This window comes from Cavenderia fasciculata (assembly GCF_000203815.1).
Source record: "Cavenderia fasciculata unplaced genomic scaffold Scf_EU5ZYIE01BBABR-5, whole genome shotgun sequence".
In the NCBI taxonomy this organism is placed as follows: domain Eukaryota; phylum Evosea; class Eumycetozoa; order Acytosteliales; family Cavenderiaceae; genus Cavenderia; species Cavenderia fasciculata.
The window spans coordinates 222,212-239,565 of NW_004457690.1; the positions used below are offsets into that span (position 1 = coordinate 222,212).

The following is a 17,354-nucleotide window of genomic DNA, read 5'->3' on the forward strand; positions in this document are numbered from 1 at the left end:
TATTTTTTGATTTATTTTTAATCAACTAAATGTTTACCATCAATTAAACAAATAGTTAATTCAGAATCACTGATGATTTTGATATTTGGTTCTACTTCTTTTGAACGGGTATCATTTTTTTTAAAGAGGGCATGAGTGATGGTTGTACCTGGTGGAGGTGATTCGCCTTGCATGACTATTGTACCTCCACCCGCTCTGATAATGTCGCACCAAAGATCGAGTGATTTCTTGGGATCTGGATAACTGGTCACTCGAAAGACAGCCTTTGAAAAGATAGGTCTGTTTTTCTGTGCTACTGCCATTCGACAGTTTCGTGCAGCCTGTGCAAATGAAAGCGTGGTGGATTGGGGATTGACTAGTTTCTCTTGGTCACACATATCTCGTGTCCATTCATAGTCTGTTTCTTCTACACATTTTTGTTGTTGAATGCATGCATCCACAAACGAAGGTACCAATATCCACGCACCTGCGGCACATGCCGCCATGTACTTTTCCGATCGTTTGGGTGTTGGTGTAATTAAATGTGATGTCTTTCCAACTATAAACGCCGATTCGCACATTCTAAATCCAATGGCTGTCGATTGAAGTGATGCTTTGATTTCGGCAGATGGTGCTACATCAAATGCAGAGAATAGAATCCATTTAACAGTTCCTTTTAATATCTCTGCTAGTCCAGTTGCTGGTCTATTATTATTGGTATTGGTGTTGGTATTATTTACAGTATTATTATTATTATTATTAGTAACGGTAGCGGTGGTGGTGGTTATATTTGTAGTTGAACTATTGTTTGCATTGATATTAATAGGAGGAGTCTTTGGATCTCTACGTTTTCTCTTTACACCATTATCACCATAGGTAACACGTTGGGAATTTTCATCACCAGAAGAGTCATCATCATCTGATTCTCCACTAGCATCTCCATCTTCACTGACACCTTCGGCAAGATTCTCAATGTCCATGATAGACATGGACGATTTTTTACTCGACGAGGAAGAAGAGGTATGATGATGATGGACATGTGCTCCACTATTTGATCTCTTTACACCTTTTTTCGTACTTGACAATGATGATTTACTTGGGACGACTGTTTTTGGATTGGGTACTGCAAATTGAGATTGACTAGGAAGTAGTTCCAAAGCAGCAACGATTTTTCCAATACTTGATGGTTGTGTTTGTGGTTGTGTAAATACCACTGCAGGTTTACTAGAGTCTGTTCTATTTTCTTGTTTTTCATCTCCTGTTTCCTCTTCTTTTATATCCTTTTGACTACCACTACCTTTTTGACGAAGAGAATCTGGTGCAGACCCAGTAAAGAGTTGACTTTTTGGTTCTCGACTGAGTGAGTGTACAATACCATGTTCATTGTCATCTTCATCTAGTTTCTTTTCGGGGAGTAGTGGTTGATAGAGCTCCTCATCGTATACTCTGTGCGCGTAAAAACTGTCTTTGAGCCATTCTGGTGCTACTGCTTTACAATTACCCAATATTTTTCGTTTCTCTTCCATATCGATTCTCTCGGTGAGATAATGTGTAATGTTGGAAAAGTGGTCACTTGCAACCACTCCTCCCATCTTTTCAATCCATACTGTCAACTGTGTCTTTAGATCCAACTTTAGAGTCTCTGAAAGAAATATATTTACTCCTTTGAGTAAATGACCAAGTTGTGAACTCACTCCAACACCACTATTATTTATACATGAAATTGGTAATGATGGTGTAATGGTTGAATTATCCATTGATATTGTTTGTGGCATAATTGGAGATTGAACCATCATCATTGGTTGTTGAGGATTCTTTTTAACCAATATACCACCTCCTCGGTGTGGAGTATTTTTAATTGCTGCTGCTGTTGGAGGAGCATCTAATAAAATTGTTTGTTGTGGTTGTTCTTCTACTACTGCATGTTCCCAAGTATGTTTTGATCCTTCTTGAACCAAATAATCTTCTTCTGGTACTCTTCTACCATCTTTTGCGCATTTTGTTAACCAATCCAAAGTGACTATTTTCAATCCCCATTCCTTTGCTCGTTGATACTTTTTACTGGTGCCACAAAGTGTAACAAGATGTGTAACATCACGTTTGAGTGAGTATAGGAATTTTGCACCCAACAGACGAGACAATTCCCTGGTATAAACAAACTCCTCGCTTTTTCTGGCAAATCCAGATACGGTAACACAAACCTCTGGCATAAAGTTGATCTCTTTGAGTGGTTGGTAGTGCACAAAATCAAATGGAAGAATTCTCCGCTTTCGATGACAATCAGAAAACCATTGAAGAGTGATTACTTGTGTGCCCGTCAGCTTCTTGGCGTCTGATCTGTAATATCGATTTCCATGATTGACCATGAGATAGTGCAAGATGCATGGTGTTGAATATGCTGTTTGTGGAACGGTCGAATATTCGATAAAATTTGAACACTGGTCAATCGAAGATCTCATTTTTGTCTCTAGATCACCTTCAAATCCCAACATTCCAATCGTAGCATCTCTAAACAACTCCTTGTCCAACTGGGCCGCATTATCTGTCAAAACCAGTTGTTTTTGTTGTGATTGTGTTGCTGCGCAATCTGATTGTTGCTGCTGCTGCTGCTGTTGTTGAATTAATTGATTACCAGGTGGTCTTTGAATATATTGTGATGGTAAAACTAATTGTGATAAATTTTGTTGTGGTTGCTGATATGATGGTGGTAGTGTCGGTGGTATAGTTTGGTGTTGATGAAATTGTTGTGAATCAAAACTGGCTGGTGTAAGTGAAGGGATGTTTCTTGGCATTGGTGTTGGATGATGTACCATTGTTGGGACGGCACTGCCATTATTGGTTGCAGAAAATGAAGAGTCGTTTTGTGACTCGGGTGGTGGTTCAACAGTACATCGATAATAATCAAGCTCTTGTGCATACCCATACTTTATAGAGTCGTGAAACCATTGTTCCGAGACGATTGGTTTGCCCCAATGCCACGCTTTTTTGTATTTCTCTGTGATCACTCCATTTGATATAAGCACCTGAACCGATTGTTTTAGATTCGCCTGATACAATGCACCGTTTTGAGTCAATCCATTTTGAACGGCCGATCTTGTTTCAAATGTATCAAATCCCGACAAACATATTCTACCTCCATAAAATATTGGTATTATGTATTCTTCTGTAAGATCTCTATTACATCTATATGATTCATTTAACCATGCATTTGTTACAACTTTAATCTTTGGTCTACCATCTCTATCTCTTATATTTCTTGCATCCTACAAAATAAAAACAAAAAAAGATATTAATATTTAAAAAGTAATATAGATATATATATTTATATTCATATTCTTCTTTCTAAAGATTTACATACAGCAGTTTTCTTTGATAAAACATTTTTAGAAATGAGATGGGTTGTCTCAGAGGTGACTTCATAACTGTATTGACCAGACATTAAAGTGACAATATGTTTCATTTCATTTTCAATCTCTTCGTAACCAGACGTTGCAACGACAAACCCTTCAAATATAGATGTATCCAATCGATACTCTTGTATCAACTCTTCATTCATTGGTCTCTTTCTATCAAGACATGATATTAAATATGATTTATTAATAATTGGTATTTCAATAATTTCTTTTATATCCTAAATTAAATGAATAGAATAAGTTGTAAATGTTAATATTGTATCGTATAGAGGTTCGTATATGTTATATGTTTTTTTAAAACATACAGTATCTTTTTCACAAACATAATAGTTTGATTGAGCAAGTGAAAGTTCTTTCTTTCCTCCATGCGAGTTGATAAGATCACGTAAATCTTCTTGTCTATTGACACCTGGATCAAAGTAAAACTTCTTTCCCTGTAGTATACTTGATATTGAATTACAATTATTTATGTTATGATTATTATTACTATTACTATTACTATTATTAAACTTTTGAATTGGTTGTCTCTTTGCTATCATATCTTAAATTTAAATCTCTCTTCCCTCCTCCTCTTTCTTCTTTATATTTATATATATATATTAAAACTTAATTTAACATCAAACTATTCACAATTGTATGTCTGAAGATAATATTAACTATATCTTATCTGTCTGTATCTATATAATTTTGGTTATGTCTTTGAAAATTGAACAATAAACCAAAAACAGCAGAAATCAATAAAAAAGAGCACTTCCGCGAAAAACTGTCTAATTTTGCGTTTTACCAATCTAATTTTCAAAGGTCAACTTGTAATATCATCATCTGTTGCGCATATGTGTATTTGTTATTTAATATTATTAGTAGATGTCTCAACAACAAGAGAAGAAGAAGAGTATCAACGATGATGATGATGATTTGAAAAAGAGATATCCATTATTTATTGGGATACATGTAGGAGCTGGATATCACTCTAAAAAGTTGTCAAGGTCCTATAGAGATGTTGTAGACTCATGTTTAAAGAGATCAAAAGATATAGTCTATCAAACTCTATCTGATAGTGATGCTAGTGATGGTCAACAACAACATACAATATGTGCATCATCAATAGTAGAGATTGTCATTCAAATGTTGGAAGATGATCCACTGACCAATGCAGGTAAAGGTTCAAACCTCAATTTCGATGGTCAAGTTGAATGTGATGCAAGTTTAATGGATGGTCAATTTAATTGTCATTGTAATAATAATTGTTTTCAGCAACAACAAAGTAAAGATAAGAAAAGATATTCAATACATCATCGTCAACAACAACCAAATAATAATAATAATAATAATATTATTGATAATAATGGTTTGATGATATGTGGTGGAGGAATATGGGCAGGAGTAGGAGCAGTTAATGGAATAACAAATCCAATAAGATTGGTTGGTGAAATGGTAAAGAGACAGAAAAAGAGTGCTGACAAATCATTGGGTCGTGTTAGACCGTTGATGTTGGTTGCAAGTGGTGCCAAAGAATGGGCTATGAATCATTCTGTTGAAACATATGATCCCAATTCATTATTTGGTGATCCTCTTATCACTCAACAATCAAATCTAACTTATTTAAAACATAAAAGTAAATTGGAATATTGGAAATCTATAAAAGGTCATTTTGAACAAGAGAATGGAGAAAATGAAGAATATAATCAACAAGAAGGGGGAGATGATGATAATGATGATAATCAAGATGAACAGCTTTATGATACAGTTGGAGCAATTGTAGTTGATTGGAATGGAAATGTCGCAGCTGGTGTATCAAGTGGAGGAATATCACTTAAACATCCAGGTAGAGTTGGTGAAGCTGCCATCTTTGGTAGTGGTTGTTGGGCTCAAAATGAATTAATTATTAAAAATCACAATGATGATGGTGATGATGATGATTCAATTGTAATCCCTGGTGTTGCTTCAAGTTGTACAGGTACGTCATTTATTTAATTAAATAGTCATATTTGTGTTTGTTAACTTTAATTTATCTTTCCACCAGGTGTAGGAGAACAAATAATGAAAAATATGATGGCAAAGGATTGTTGCACATCAATCATTAAAAAGAAATATGCTGATATTGGAGTAAAACATTACTTTGAAAATAGTTTTCTATCTCATAAAGATTGTTTTTCTTATTTATCAGATTTTGTAAATTGTAAAAGTAAAAAGAAAAAAACAAAGATAACAAATGAACAAAAAGAAGATACAGATGAAGAGGATGAGGAGGAAGAAGAAGAGTATAATGAAAATGGATTTAAATTCAATGGTGAAAAAAGGTTGGGAGGTATTATAGCTTTAAAGAAACATACCAATCAAAGTAATGAATCAATGGAAATTGAATTTGTTTGGGCTCATACAACAAGTAGTATGGTAGTTGGTTATATTTCATCATCAATGGATAATCCCAAATCATTGGTATCAAGACTTTCCTCCTCTGACCAAGATAATGATGGTAAAATTTTAGAAATGTCATCAACTATTACAACTATTTAAAAAGAATAAGAAAAAGGAATAAACCAACAAACAAGTAGGATTGGATTTGATTGGTTCAATTTTTTATATACAAATATTCGTATTGGTAAATCATTTATTATTTGGTGATAATACAATTGTTTAAATTTAAATTTAATGATGATGACCATGATCTGGGGAAGAACGGTTCTTGGACTCATAGAGTTGGGTCTTGTGATGATCCTTGACACGGAGGTGACCATTCTTCTTCAAGACAGTGGTGCATGGACCGTGTCCCTTGACTTGTTCACCCAACATGGTGGCGGCAGCCCACAAGGCCTTGTTGTCGTGATCGTAGAGTACGAGGTTACCGTCTTGTTGTTGGATAACCTTGTATGGTCCGTGGTGACCGTGCTTGTTGTCAGTGCCAGAAGCCCAAACAGAGTTTGGTGGAGTAAAGACTGATCCATGGTAGATTACAAAGTTACCATCATCTTGGATGATAGCAGTGAAATGACCATCCTTGCTAACAAGTCTGTTGTGGTGGTGATCTAAAAAGAAAGTAAAACAGTAAGTACAAAAAGAAAAAGAATTGATAAAGTAGTTTAAAGGGAAGAGAATAATAGAGAGAGAGAGATACAATACCATTAGAGTGAATCGATTCTCCAGCGTGAAGTTTGTTCTTGTGTGTCATCTTTGTATTTATCTGTAAATAATTAGTAGTATTGATTATTTGTGAATGATTAATGAGGTACGCACATCAGGTATTTATGTTCATCCCTTTGAGAGGATTTTATTTAAAATCAATTAAATCAAGCAGCGATCCATTTGCGAGGTGACGTCACTTTTTAGGGGAGAATCTTCTAAAACAAGGTTTGTGTTTATGAATAATTAGGAAAAATAAATATCTTTACGAGGACTGGTGTCTGTTGGAAGGTTGTCCTCGAATTTGTAATAATAATGATCTCGATCGATTACATTAATAAATTAAATGTTTATGTTTAATAGTATATTCAAAGGATGCAAGAATAGTATTAATAGTTTTAGTATTAGTAGTAGAACTAGGAGTAGTAATATACTTTATAGAGGTTGTTTAGTAAATAACTATAGCAAATATGATTATCTTCATCATCTTAAAAGCTATTGTTCAACATCTACAACAATAAATAAAGGTATTTATACATTTATACATCAGAATAGAATATTCTATCATTTGATTGCTAACTAAAACATACTAACTTTACTTTACTTAAGAGAATGAAATTAGAAGAGTCATTGAATTATTATTAAATGGTACAATGTATAAAAAGATGAAAATTAGATTAAAAGAGTTACAACCTATACATGATAGATCACTTGTTGATATAACTACAATCGATCAAAATGATACTGGGTCACTGTTGAAAGAGTATAATCATATTAGAGTACAAGTAGATCAGATTGATCAATTGCCAGTTCAGTTTAAAGATTACCTTGAGTTGGTTAAAATGGCAAAGACTGCTGGTGACAGAGAAATGATGCAAGAGGCTCAATCAACAACCGAGCAATTAATGAGTCAATGTAATGAATTGGAATTCAAGTCACTCATGTCCAACGATATGGACAATGACTCGGCCTACATGGAAATACATGCTGGTGCAGGTGGAACAGACTCTATGGATTGGACACAAATGTTGTCCTCAATGTATATAAAATGGGCAAGTAGAAGAGGTTTCGATGCACAAATAATAGATGAGTCACATGGTGATATTTGTGGTTACAAAAAGGTTATCTTAAAGATATCAGGTCCCTATGCATACGGTTGGACACGTACTGAAAATGGTGTACATAAATTAATTAGAATGTCTCCTTTTAATACAAATGTAAATAGAGAGAGAGAGAGAGAGAGAGAGAGAGAGAGAGAGAAACTATTATAATTATAAATGAAATGAAAGATGGATGGATTAATTAATTCTTTTCTATTTAATATTTAGGGAAAAAGACATACATCATTTGCAAGTGTATTTGTTTATCCTTCGTCAGATGCAGATGAAAAGGTGGCAGTTGATTTGGTTAGTAGGGATCTTGTGATTGAAACAATGAGGTCTAGTGGAGCGGGAGGTCAACATACAAACAAGACAGAGTCAGCCGTTCGAATTACGCATACTCCCAGTGGCCTGTCTGTCAATATTTCACAAGAACGATCACAACATAAAAACAAACAAATTGCAATGGACCTTTTAAAATCTAAACTTTTATCTTTAGAATTAAGAAAAAGGTAAATACTAATAATAATATTAATAATAATATTAATAATAATATTAATAATAATATTAATAATAATATTAATAATAATAATAATAATAATGAAATTAATATTAATTCTTTTTTCTGTATACTTTTAGAGATGAACAAGAAAAGAATTTGAGAAGTGAACAAATGGGGATTAATGGATTTGGTAGTGGATCAATCAATAGAGTATACACACAACATCCACAAACAAGAATTAAAGACCAGAGAACAGGACAAGAAAGTTCAAACTTTGAAGAGTTTCTACAAGGAGGTGAGGAATTGGATCAAATGATTAAAGAAGTTCTTTCAATCTCCTAGCCAAGCTTAACCAATCGTTCAGTTGACTGGTAACCAATAGAACGACATATCAAAGAATATAAACTGCAGTACTCGCTACTTTTTCGTAAATAATTGATATTATTATCAAATATCATACTTTCCTCTTTACTTTTGATTCTTTACTCGCTATCTAGACCACGTGTGTATTTCAATTCGTATATGGGCGGTCAATCAATCAATAATAATAAATCAAAGATCAACTTTCCTAGTCTGGGCATCCCATCTTTCTTTTTCTCCATCCTTGTTCTCAAGATCACAAGCAAGTAAGCTAACACTGAAACGGGGAATTTGAAAAAACTGACAAGATATCAAATGAAACCCGCAAAGATATAGAATGGTGATCACAAATCGGGTAATTGCAAGTTCTCTGAAGTTAGCAAGATTTGATATTTTTTTTTTTTCTTTGGGTTGTCGATAAACAACTAATCGTGTGTACATTACCGATAATCCATCTCGTCGACTCTTAAATGCACATTAAGGTGAAGGTTGATATAGTTTTCAAGATAGGGGCCACCCCAAACTACCTTTGATCGCTCGTTGATCAACTTTTTTGGGATAGTGTTTAATGAATTATTTTGTTGTTTTCTCTCAATATACTCTGGTTGGCATCGAGTTTATAAACTCAACCGATTCATAAAAAGACGATGGACAGTTATCAAACAAGGCAAGGTCGATAGGGATTCCAGACCTTGTCCAAGCAAGAAAATTGGATGTCGCGAATTCAAAGTAAGGAAAGAAAGGGCCGTTTCCCTTGTCATTTGCATCCTACACGCAAACCGATTTCAACAAACTCTCTAGCGAGTTTGTTGTCTTGTCTGGAGCAGGTGTTAAACGAAAGGCGATAGGTGCGATATACAAAGTTTTTGATCAATTTCTCATCAGAGTGCCCCCCTATCATGGTGCGTTCAATTTGTTTGTAATCGAGATCTCGTCACGATCACCTACCTACTGCATGCCCCTATCAGACAACGACCCTTTCTATTTTTAAAATTGAAAATGGTCTTCATGGAATGTGACCCTTTGCAAAACAAACGGGCGATTTTACACCCTCTCGGCCACTTTGCCCCTCTTTGAAAGATTCGAAATGACACGGAAAGTTAAAAAACCGGTTTTTTGCCCTCGATTAAACAACTCATCAGTAGTAGGGTTTGGTGCGAGAGATTTACAAACCTTGCAGACTTCTTGGGATGTACCAGGTCGTGACCAAGAATTCGCCCCTACAATCCCTATCAACAATTTAGAGATCTTGCAAAGAAGAGAGAAAATGAAATAAGAAGAGTTGTTGTTGGAGGGAGGATATTTTCGAGCATCCAAAGGATCAACAAGCAAAGGTCTATAAATATTTGTCATTCTTCTCTCTTGAGCTTTGGTTTCATTCATTACTTTTTTGTCGTTGTTGTCTCATTGTTTATCTCTTTCCTTTCTTTCTTTATCTCTCTTTTTTTTATATAACAACACAAAAAAAATCATCATATCATGTCTTCTAGGAGATCATCCAAGTCAAAGACATCAACAGATTCATCTGGTAGTCTTAATAGACTATTAAACTTTTCCAAATCTGTTGAAAAAGGTAAAGAGTTCAAATATAGATAAAGATGGATAGAAAATCTCAAATCAAAATATGTCATACTAATAATAATAATAATATTGATTCCATTTCCTAATTTATTTTCCCTATCTTTTTTTTTTAGGCATCCATGGAGTATTATATGCAATGACAAAGAATAATACTTTTCCAAAGGCATTAACTATCATTGCTGTCATTATTGAATTTATTCGTAAGTACAAAAAAAAAAAAAGAGATAGAGAAGAGTAGAAACGGTTAGTTTTTTTTCATCACGGTTGGAGGATTGTGTTGGGAATGATCATAAAGTTGTCCTCGTCTTTTCGGTGTTGGATGGGCAAAGGACCAACCAAGTTTATTGGGGCATCAAAAAAAATCCCAATGGTTTTAAAATAGTCTGATTTTACACGTGCGCAAGGGAGGATGAATCATCTCATCGTAAACCAAAAGACACAACCAAATCCCCTAACATCGAAACCCGACAAACTCGAAACATAAAAAAAAAAAAAAAAAAAATAGTCTAAACCGTGATCGTGATGGTGATCATCAACGTGTTTATAAGTCCCTTTCCCACCCCCCTCCTCTCATCATTCTATCATTCTATCATGTGATCTAACCTCTTTTCTCTTTTCTGTTCTATAGAATTAATATCATTTGGATTTAAGAAAGTATTTCCTTGGGGTGGAGATTTAGGATAGTAAGTAATATATACAATCAATCACATCTCTCTCTTTTTTTTTCTTTGGTTCACTAATCATTCATTTTTTTTTTTTTGTTAGTTATTTAAAAAGAATTGTATCACCAATATCACATCCAGCAGATGTATTGGCATATCAAGGATTTACAGTATTGTTTTGGGTAGCCATTGCCTTTATGGTACTTGGTTTTGTCAACATTTGGTATGTTGCCTATACATTCTATCAAGGAAAGATTGCCAACATTTGGATCATTCGAACTCTAAGATGGTTTGTTTCATTCACTGTCGCCGTTCTCTACATTCCTCTTATCTCGTTGTTCCTCATTGGTCTCAATTGTGCCTACGATTCAGAGAATGGTGGTTACTATCTCACTCGTTTCTCCTCTCAAGATGTACTTTGCTACGGACCAGAAAACATCCCAATCACCATTTTCTCCATTTGCTTTATCATTCTCTTCACGATTGTTGCAGTTTGTTCAAGTTTAACTTATTATGAATTTGATACTTCAGTTCGTGATAGATTTGCTAAACCTCATGCTAGAGTAAGAAGAATAGAAAAAGAAAAAGAAAAAGAAAAAGAAAACAAACAAATATTAATAATAATAATACTTTCTTTTTCTTTTCTATTCTATTTAGTTTGATTTAACTATTTTACTTGCCAAGACAGTATTTGCATTCTTTTTCGAATTACTTCGTGATTATCCATGGTTGTTGGCGATAGTTTTCTTCCTTGGTTTGATTTGGTTATCTTTTGGTTCAATTGTTTTCCTTCCTTATAATAATCAAAGATTAAATCAAATTGTAAGAATATATATACATACCAAACAAAAACAACAAATAGTTTATAGTTTATAGTTATAATTTATTAACCTTTTTTGTTTTTTTTTATTCTTTTTAGAAATCAGGATTATATACAGTTATTTTTTGGGTATCATTTTGTACTATTCTAACAATGATTATAAATGATTTGGAAAATGCTGCCACAAGTTATTTGGTTGTTTCAGGTTTAGTTCCATCATTTTTCCTTGGTTTCTTTTTAAACAGTAAGAAAGACAAAGAAAATGGGAAAGTTTAAATTTTTAGAAAAACATACTTACTTTTACTTTTTTTTTTTTAACTTTTACATTTTTAGAATTCTTTTATAGATTTTTACATAAACAATTAAAACATTTAACAAATGTATCACCACAAACATCCGTACAAACAATGGAAGTTATTAATAATTTAAACAAAGCTAGTCAAGATGATACTACTGGAAAGGGAGTTACTTTTGAGGAACCTGTAACGTTGGGTAGCAAGAGACAAATTAAATTCCCGTTTTTTGAACGTTGGTATGCCATGCCATTCTTTATCGAGATTATGACACGTCGTGTACTCCGTGGTAATCGTGATCAGGCGGCTATTGATCGTGCCAATCTATTGTTCCAGTGTGGTCTGCAGTACTACCCCAATTCATCGCTTCTCTGGATGGCCTATGCCAACTATCTCTTCACCGTTCGTCAAGATCGTCATGTTGGCTATGCATCGTTGGAAAAGTTGCGTCGTATGAACCCACCATTTGACATTCGATTCTTTATCTTTCAACGTGATAAGGAACGTGAACAAATGATGGACTCTGATCTGCGTGGTCCCAGTGGCAAGATTCAAGATTTTGTGACGTACATGGAGTTTAAAAAGTTGTATCTTGGTGCTCGTCGCTCGCATCAGTCTTGTCTCAGCTACATCAACCGTTTCTGGAGACATTTGTTACACGAGACTATCGATCTCAATCAGCTGTCGACGCTGTCGGGCAAGATTGCTACGACCGAGACCAAGGCAACCGAGCAGTACGAACGTCTCCTTGGACTCAACCCCAACTCGGTCAGAGTGATTCGTGACTATGCTCAGTTTGTCGAAGAGGTGGTTAGAGACCGCGACTTTGCCTTCAAGTTGCGCAAGAAAGCCGATACCATCGAAGACAACATGTCCAAGAGTCTGTCGATCGAACATATCCGTCAAAACGACAACAACAGTATTCCATCGGACGAGGACCGCGACATGATCGAGGGAAGCGGTGGTATCCAAATGGAACGTATTGGTGTGACGATTGATGGCCACCACGGCCCCATTGGCAAGGCAGTTGCCCATACCGAGTCGTCGCAAGACCGCAGTAAATCGGGTGATGGGTCGAGTGAGACTAGCTCATCGTACCACAGTCGTTCCAACTATGCCGCCTATCAACAAAGTAACTCTATCTCTCGTCTCTCATGGTTGATGATCTTTACCACACTTGCCACCGTCGTCTTTGCCATCGTTGTCTTGGTTGTACTCCGTAACCAGATGATCGCCCAACGTAATGCATTCCAGGGTGTCTTGTCACTCGGCAGTCTTGGAAACGAGTGTGTTCAACTGTCTGACAATTTCATCCTCATGAACCAATACGCCATCGCCAATGAAACCGATCTCTACGCTGCCCTCCAGTCCGAGAATGAACGTCGACTCAATATCATGGAAAACATTCATCACGCCATCTATTACGGTGAAAAGAGTCCACAAGCCTATGTCAACGATGCTATGGCCACTCTCAAACATGAAGCTGGTATAGGAGGTGTCTATGATATTGGAACGGTTGTCTTTGAATACTCGCAATTCAATAAGACCAATCCTGCCAACTCTGCCCTGCTCCGATCCGTCTACAACAAGCCAATCATCCAAATGCAGATGCTTATCGAGACCAAGCTCGACGAACACGAGATACACTATGCCAGTCAACCATTCAATGTTTGGAAGGCCGGTAACATGTATGTTGACAGTTCACGTGTCATCAACCAACTCACCATCGACGAGTTTGCCCTTGCCTTTAACAATACCGAGTTCAAGTTTGTCACCAAGAATACTCAAACCTTGTCCGACTCTTTCCTCCTCGTCCAACAAGCATACATTGGTACTATCCTCTTGTCGGCCAATGACAATGCATCCAACATTCTCTATATTTGGATAGCCATCTTTGGTCTGCTCTTTATCCTTGCCGTCACATTGTTCCGTCCAATAGTTAGTCGTATCTCGAGAGAGAAAATCAGAACACTTGTACTCTTTTCTCTTGCTCCCCATGACCTCGTCATCAAAATGGCCACTAAAAAGGTTAAACTATCAAACCTTGAGAGTGGATCAGATCGTGACATTCAATTTGATACTTCAGACGATGAAGCATTCAACAACAACAACAAAAAGAATGAATCTGAAAAGATGAAACTTGGACTGTCAACTTCAACTGGTTTAGTTTTATCTGAAACAAAGGGTACTGAAGGTGCCGAAGAAGAGAATGATAATCGTCCATTATTATTGGAAAATAATAATTCATCTCCAAGAAGTGATAATAATGGTGGTGGAGTTGTTGGTTTGGCTGTTGTCGAGAATGCAGGAAATACAAGTGGTAGTAACAATGGTGATACTGCTGGTAATGGTGACCAAAAGAAAAAGAGAATTGGTGGATGGGACGGAAAGAGCAAGAGAAATATCAACAAGAGATCTTTGAGAGTTGTTTTGAGACGACTCCATTTCTCTTACAGTTTTGCTTTGTTCCTTTTGTTTGGTATTTTGACAATGGGTCTATTTGTCAGTTTTGTCCAAATCTTTGTAGACATGCAAGCTGGTTTTGATCTTGCCCTATGCTCTCATCGTTCAACTGACGCCCGTTTACTCCATTTCTACGTAAGCAAGCTCTTGTCGCCACTAGAGTTTCAAGATACTACCCAAGCCGAGATTCACAACATGACCATTGACTTTCAACTCAATCACCAGTCGCTCATTGATATCCCACAGACTGAAGACATTATGGACGGTACCTATGGATGCTACCGTATCAATCAATCAGAGTGTCGTCAACCTGGTGACCCATACTACAAAGATGTTAGTTATGGTTTGGATTGGACTATCGAACAAATGATCCAACATTCTCTCAATCTGGCCTATGAGGAGCGTGCTGAAGTCACTCCGACTAGTCCAGACTTGGTATGGATGGAAACACTCTATCCAGACCTTACCGACGGTCTTGATCGTGCTGCCTTTAGATTCTTCCAATACTGGCAGGATATCCAAACCAAGGCTCTCAACATTATTACTGCCATCATGTCTGTCTCCACCGTCCTCCTCGTTCTCATCTATGTCATCCTCTTCCGTCCATTCATCAATCGTCTCCGTGTTCAACATATTCACACCCTTGCCATGCTTCGTCTTGCCCCTGAAGATATTCAATTCATGGAAGTTAGTGATAAAATTATTGATGAAGATTAATCAACAACAAAAAACAATATCTAGAAATTAATTATATAACAATACATACATACATACATACATACATTATCTCCCTTCCCTTCATCCTCCTCTAAATCCAACCTCTAAATCCAAAAAAAAACAAAAAAAAAATTCCAGAACAAATAATCAATCTAAAACAAACAGAGAAACTCCCCTATAAATTATCCTGTACATACAAATATCTAAAAGAAAAAAATAATTGATCATTTATTTTTCTTTTTTCAAAATAAATAAATTATTAATACTTTTTTAAAATTATAGAGAACCGGATTGGGAAAAAAATATTTTTTTTGTTTTTTGTTTTTTCTTTTTTTTTTTTTTTTTTTTTTTTTGAGTGCTGATGAAGATCAAAATTAACACACACTGAACATCAACATTCAATTTAATTTAAAAAAACAAAAAGAGAGATAAAACATACTTTTTATATTTATATAGAGACATATTAAAAACAACGATGGCAACAAAAGAAGTTGAAATGATTGATGTACCATCATCAGCAGCAGAATTAAAGAATTCAGAGAGTGGATCAAAAGAGGTTAGTTCAGCTTTGACCTTGTCAGACTTGAAAAAGAATGTACAACTCATAGAAAAGGGTGTAGACACTAAAGAGTCTAGATTCATTACTCGTGTATTGCGTCAAACTACTGCTATTCGTAAAAAGTTAAATGCAAAGATCCTCTATCAAATCATTGCTACTACCTTTCCAGAATCTTCAAGAAAAGCTTCTTTATTATCATATGTTAAGGTAAAAAAAAAAGAGAAAAAAAGATATAGAATACTTTCTTTACTTTTTATGCTTACTTTATTTCTCTTTACTTTACTTTTTTTCTTTTACATTTTATTTTTAATTTTTAGGGTAATGATGGTATGGATATTGATTCATCAGCAGGAGCATCATCAAAAGATCATATATTACCAGAAGTTGAAGCCTATCTTCAACTGTTGGTTGTTATCTTTTTGATTGATCAAAAGAAATATGTTGAAGCCACTCAATGTTCAACCTCACTTGTTGAATTGATTCAACCAAATAACCGTGTAACTCTTAACCCATTGTCATCTAAAATCTATTTCTATTATAGTTTATCATTCCAACATGCTCAAAATATTGAACATATTAGACCGTAAGTAAAAAGTAGAAAATAATATTAAACCACAATGATCATTCATTATATTAATATTTATTTTAATTTTTTTTTTTTAAAGATTATTATTAACAGCATTACGTACAGCTACACTTAGACATAATGATGAAGGTCAAGCAACTATTTTAAATTTATTGTTGAGAAACTATTTGGAATATAACCTTGTTGAACAAGCCGAAAAGCTTGTATCAAATACCACATTCCCAGAACAATCATCTAGTAATCAATATGCTAGATACCTCTATTACATTGGTCGTATCAAAGCTATTCAACTTGAATACTCTGAATCATACAATTATCTCAATCAAGCCATCAGAAAGGCTCCACAAAATTCTGCTTCTGGTTTTAAGAGAACTGTAAGTAAAACAAACAAATATTGACACATCACATTTAAAGTTAACTTTTTCTATCTTTTAGGTAAATAAATTACTTTGTATTGTTCAATTATTGATGGGAGAAATTCCAGAAAGAAATGTATTCAGTCAAAAGATTTTAAAGACTGCTATGAAACCATACTTTCATCTTACTCAAACTGTCAGAGTTGGTGATTTAACTAGTTTCCATCAAGTTGTAGAAAAATATTCTTCATTATTCAAATCTGATAAAACTTTTACTCTTATTCAAAGGTAAACTAAAAAACAAACAAATAATATTTATTATACTTTATACTTATATGCTGCTTTCTATTTTAGATTAAGAAGTAATGTAATCAAGACTGGATTAAAAAAGATTACATCTGCTTATTCAAGAATTTCATTTGCCGATGTTTGCAAGAAATTAAAGTTTGATGGTACACCAGAAGATATGATGTTTATTGTGTCAAAGGCCATCAAGGATGGTGTTATCGAAGCCACCATCAACCGTAGTGAGGGTTACCTTCAAAGCAAGGAAAATATTGACCAATACTCTACTCAAGAACCATTGGCTGCTTTTAGCAATAGAATCGATATTTGCCTCAAGATCCACAATGATTCTCTCAAGGCTATGCGTTTCCATCCAGACATTAGCAAGGCTGAAACTGAAAAGATTGCTGAAGTTGCCAAATCAATCAAACAAGAAATGGAAAGAGCTGCTGAAGAAAGTTCAGAAAATGGTGGTGATGAATCTGATTATTAAAAACAACAAAATAATCAAATAGTATAAAAAAAAACAAACAAACAAACAAATAATAATAATAATAA

General features: G+C 34.9%; 7 protein-coding genes across 7 annotated transcripts; 5 read left to right on the top strand and 2 right to left on the bottom strand.

Annotated features, from left to right (window-relative positions):
- Positions 1-17: 17 nt before the first annotated feature.
- On the bottom strand, positions 18-3,931 carry cut5 (BRCT domain-containing protein; the record flags this gene model as incomplete). Its single annotated transcript, XM_004354855.1, has 3 exons — positions 18-3,242; positions 3,338-3,610; positions 3,698-3,931. 3 exons carry the CDS (start codon positions 3,929-3,931, stop codon positions 18-20), a joined length of 3,732 nt encoding a protein of 1,243 aa, XP_004354907.1.
- Positions 3,932-4,028: 97 nt separating this feature from the next.
- DFA_09046 (putative asparaginase 2) lies at positions 4,029-5,366 on the top strand (the record flags this gene model as incomplete). The annotated part of the gene is made up of 2 exons (XM_004354856.1): positions 4,029-4,061; positions 4,257-5,366. 2 exons carry the CDS (start codon positions 4,029-4,031, stop codon positions 5,364-5,366), a joined length of 1,143 nt encoding a protein of 380 aa, XP_004354908.1.
- A 75-nt stretch (positions 5,367-5,441) lies between these two features.
- Positions 5,442-5,909, top strand: DFA_09047 (asparaginase 2; the record flags this gene model as incomplete). The annotated part of the gene is made up of 1 exon (XM_004354857.1): positions 5,442-5,909. One exon carries the CDS (start codon positions 5,442-5,444, stop codon positions 5,907-5,909), a length of 468 nt encoding a protein of 155 aa, XP_004354909.1.
- A 132-nt stretch (positions 5,910-6,041) lies between these two features.
- comA (actin binding protein) lies at positions 6,042-6,561 on the bottom strand (the record flags this gene model as incomplete). The annotated part of the gene is made up of 2 exons (XM_004354858.1): positions 6,042-6,418; positions 6,513-6,561. 2 exons carry the CDS (start codon positions 6,559-6,561, stop codon positions 6,042-6,044), a joined length of 426 nt encoding a protein of 141 aa, XP_004354910.1.
- A 297-nt stretch (positions 6,562-6,858) lies between these two features.
- On the top strand, positions 6,859-8,456 carry prfB (class I peptide chain release factor; the record flags this gene model as incomplete). The annotated part of the gene is made up of 4 exons (XM_004354859.1): positions 6,859-7,039; positions 7,122-7,729; positions 7,841-8,124; positions 8,252-8,456. 4 exons carry the CDS (start codon positions 6,859-6,861, stop codon positions 8,454-8,456), a joined length of 1,278 nt encoding a protein of 425 aa, XP_004354911.1.
- A 1,497-nt stretch (positions 8,457-9,953) lies between these two features.
- DFA_09050 (uncharacterized protein) lies at positions 9,954-15,010 on the top strand (the record flags this gene model as incomplete). The annotated part of the gene is made up of 7 exons (XM_004354860.1): positions 9,954-10,047; positions 10,169-10,255; positions 10,684-10,738; positions 10,821-11,280; positions 11,375-11,539; positions 11,637-11,781; positions 11,871-15,010. 7 exons carry the CDS (start codon positions 9,954-9,956, stop codon positions 15,008-15,010), a joined length of 4,146 nt encoding a protein of 1,381 aa, XP_004354912.1.
- A 475-nt stretch (positions 15,011-15,485) lies between these two features.
- Positions 15,486-17,289, top strand: psmD3 (26S proteasome regulatory subunit S3; the record flags this gene model as incomplete). Its single annotated transcript, XM_004354861.1, has 5 exons — positions 15,486-15,776; positions 15,887-16,152; positions 16,235-16,529; positions 16,591-16,799; positions 16,866-17,289. 5 exons carry the CDS (start codon positions 15,486-15,488, stop codon positions 17,287-17,289), a joined length of 1,485 nt encoding a protein of 494 aa, XP_004354913.1.
- Between the last annotated feature and the right edge of the window lie 65 nt (positions 17,290-17,354).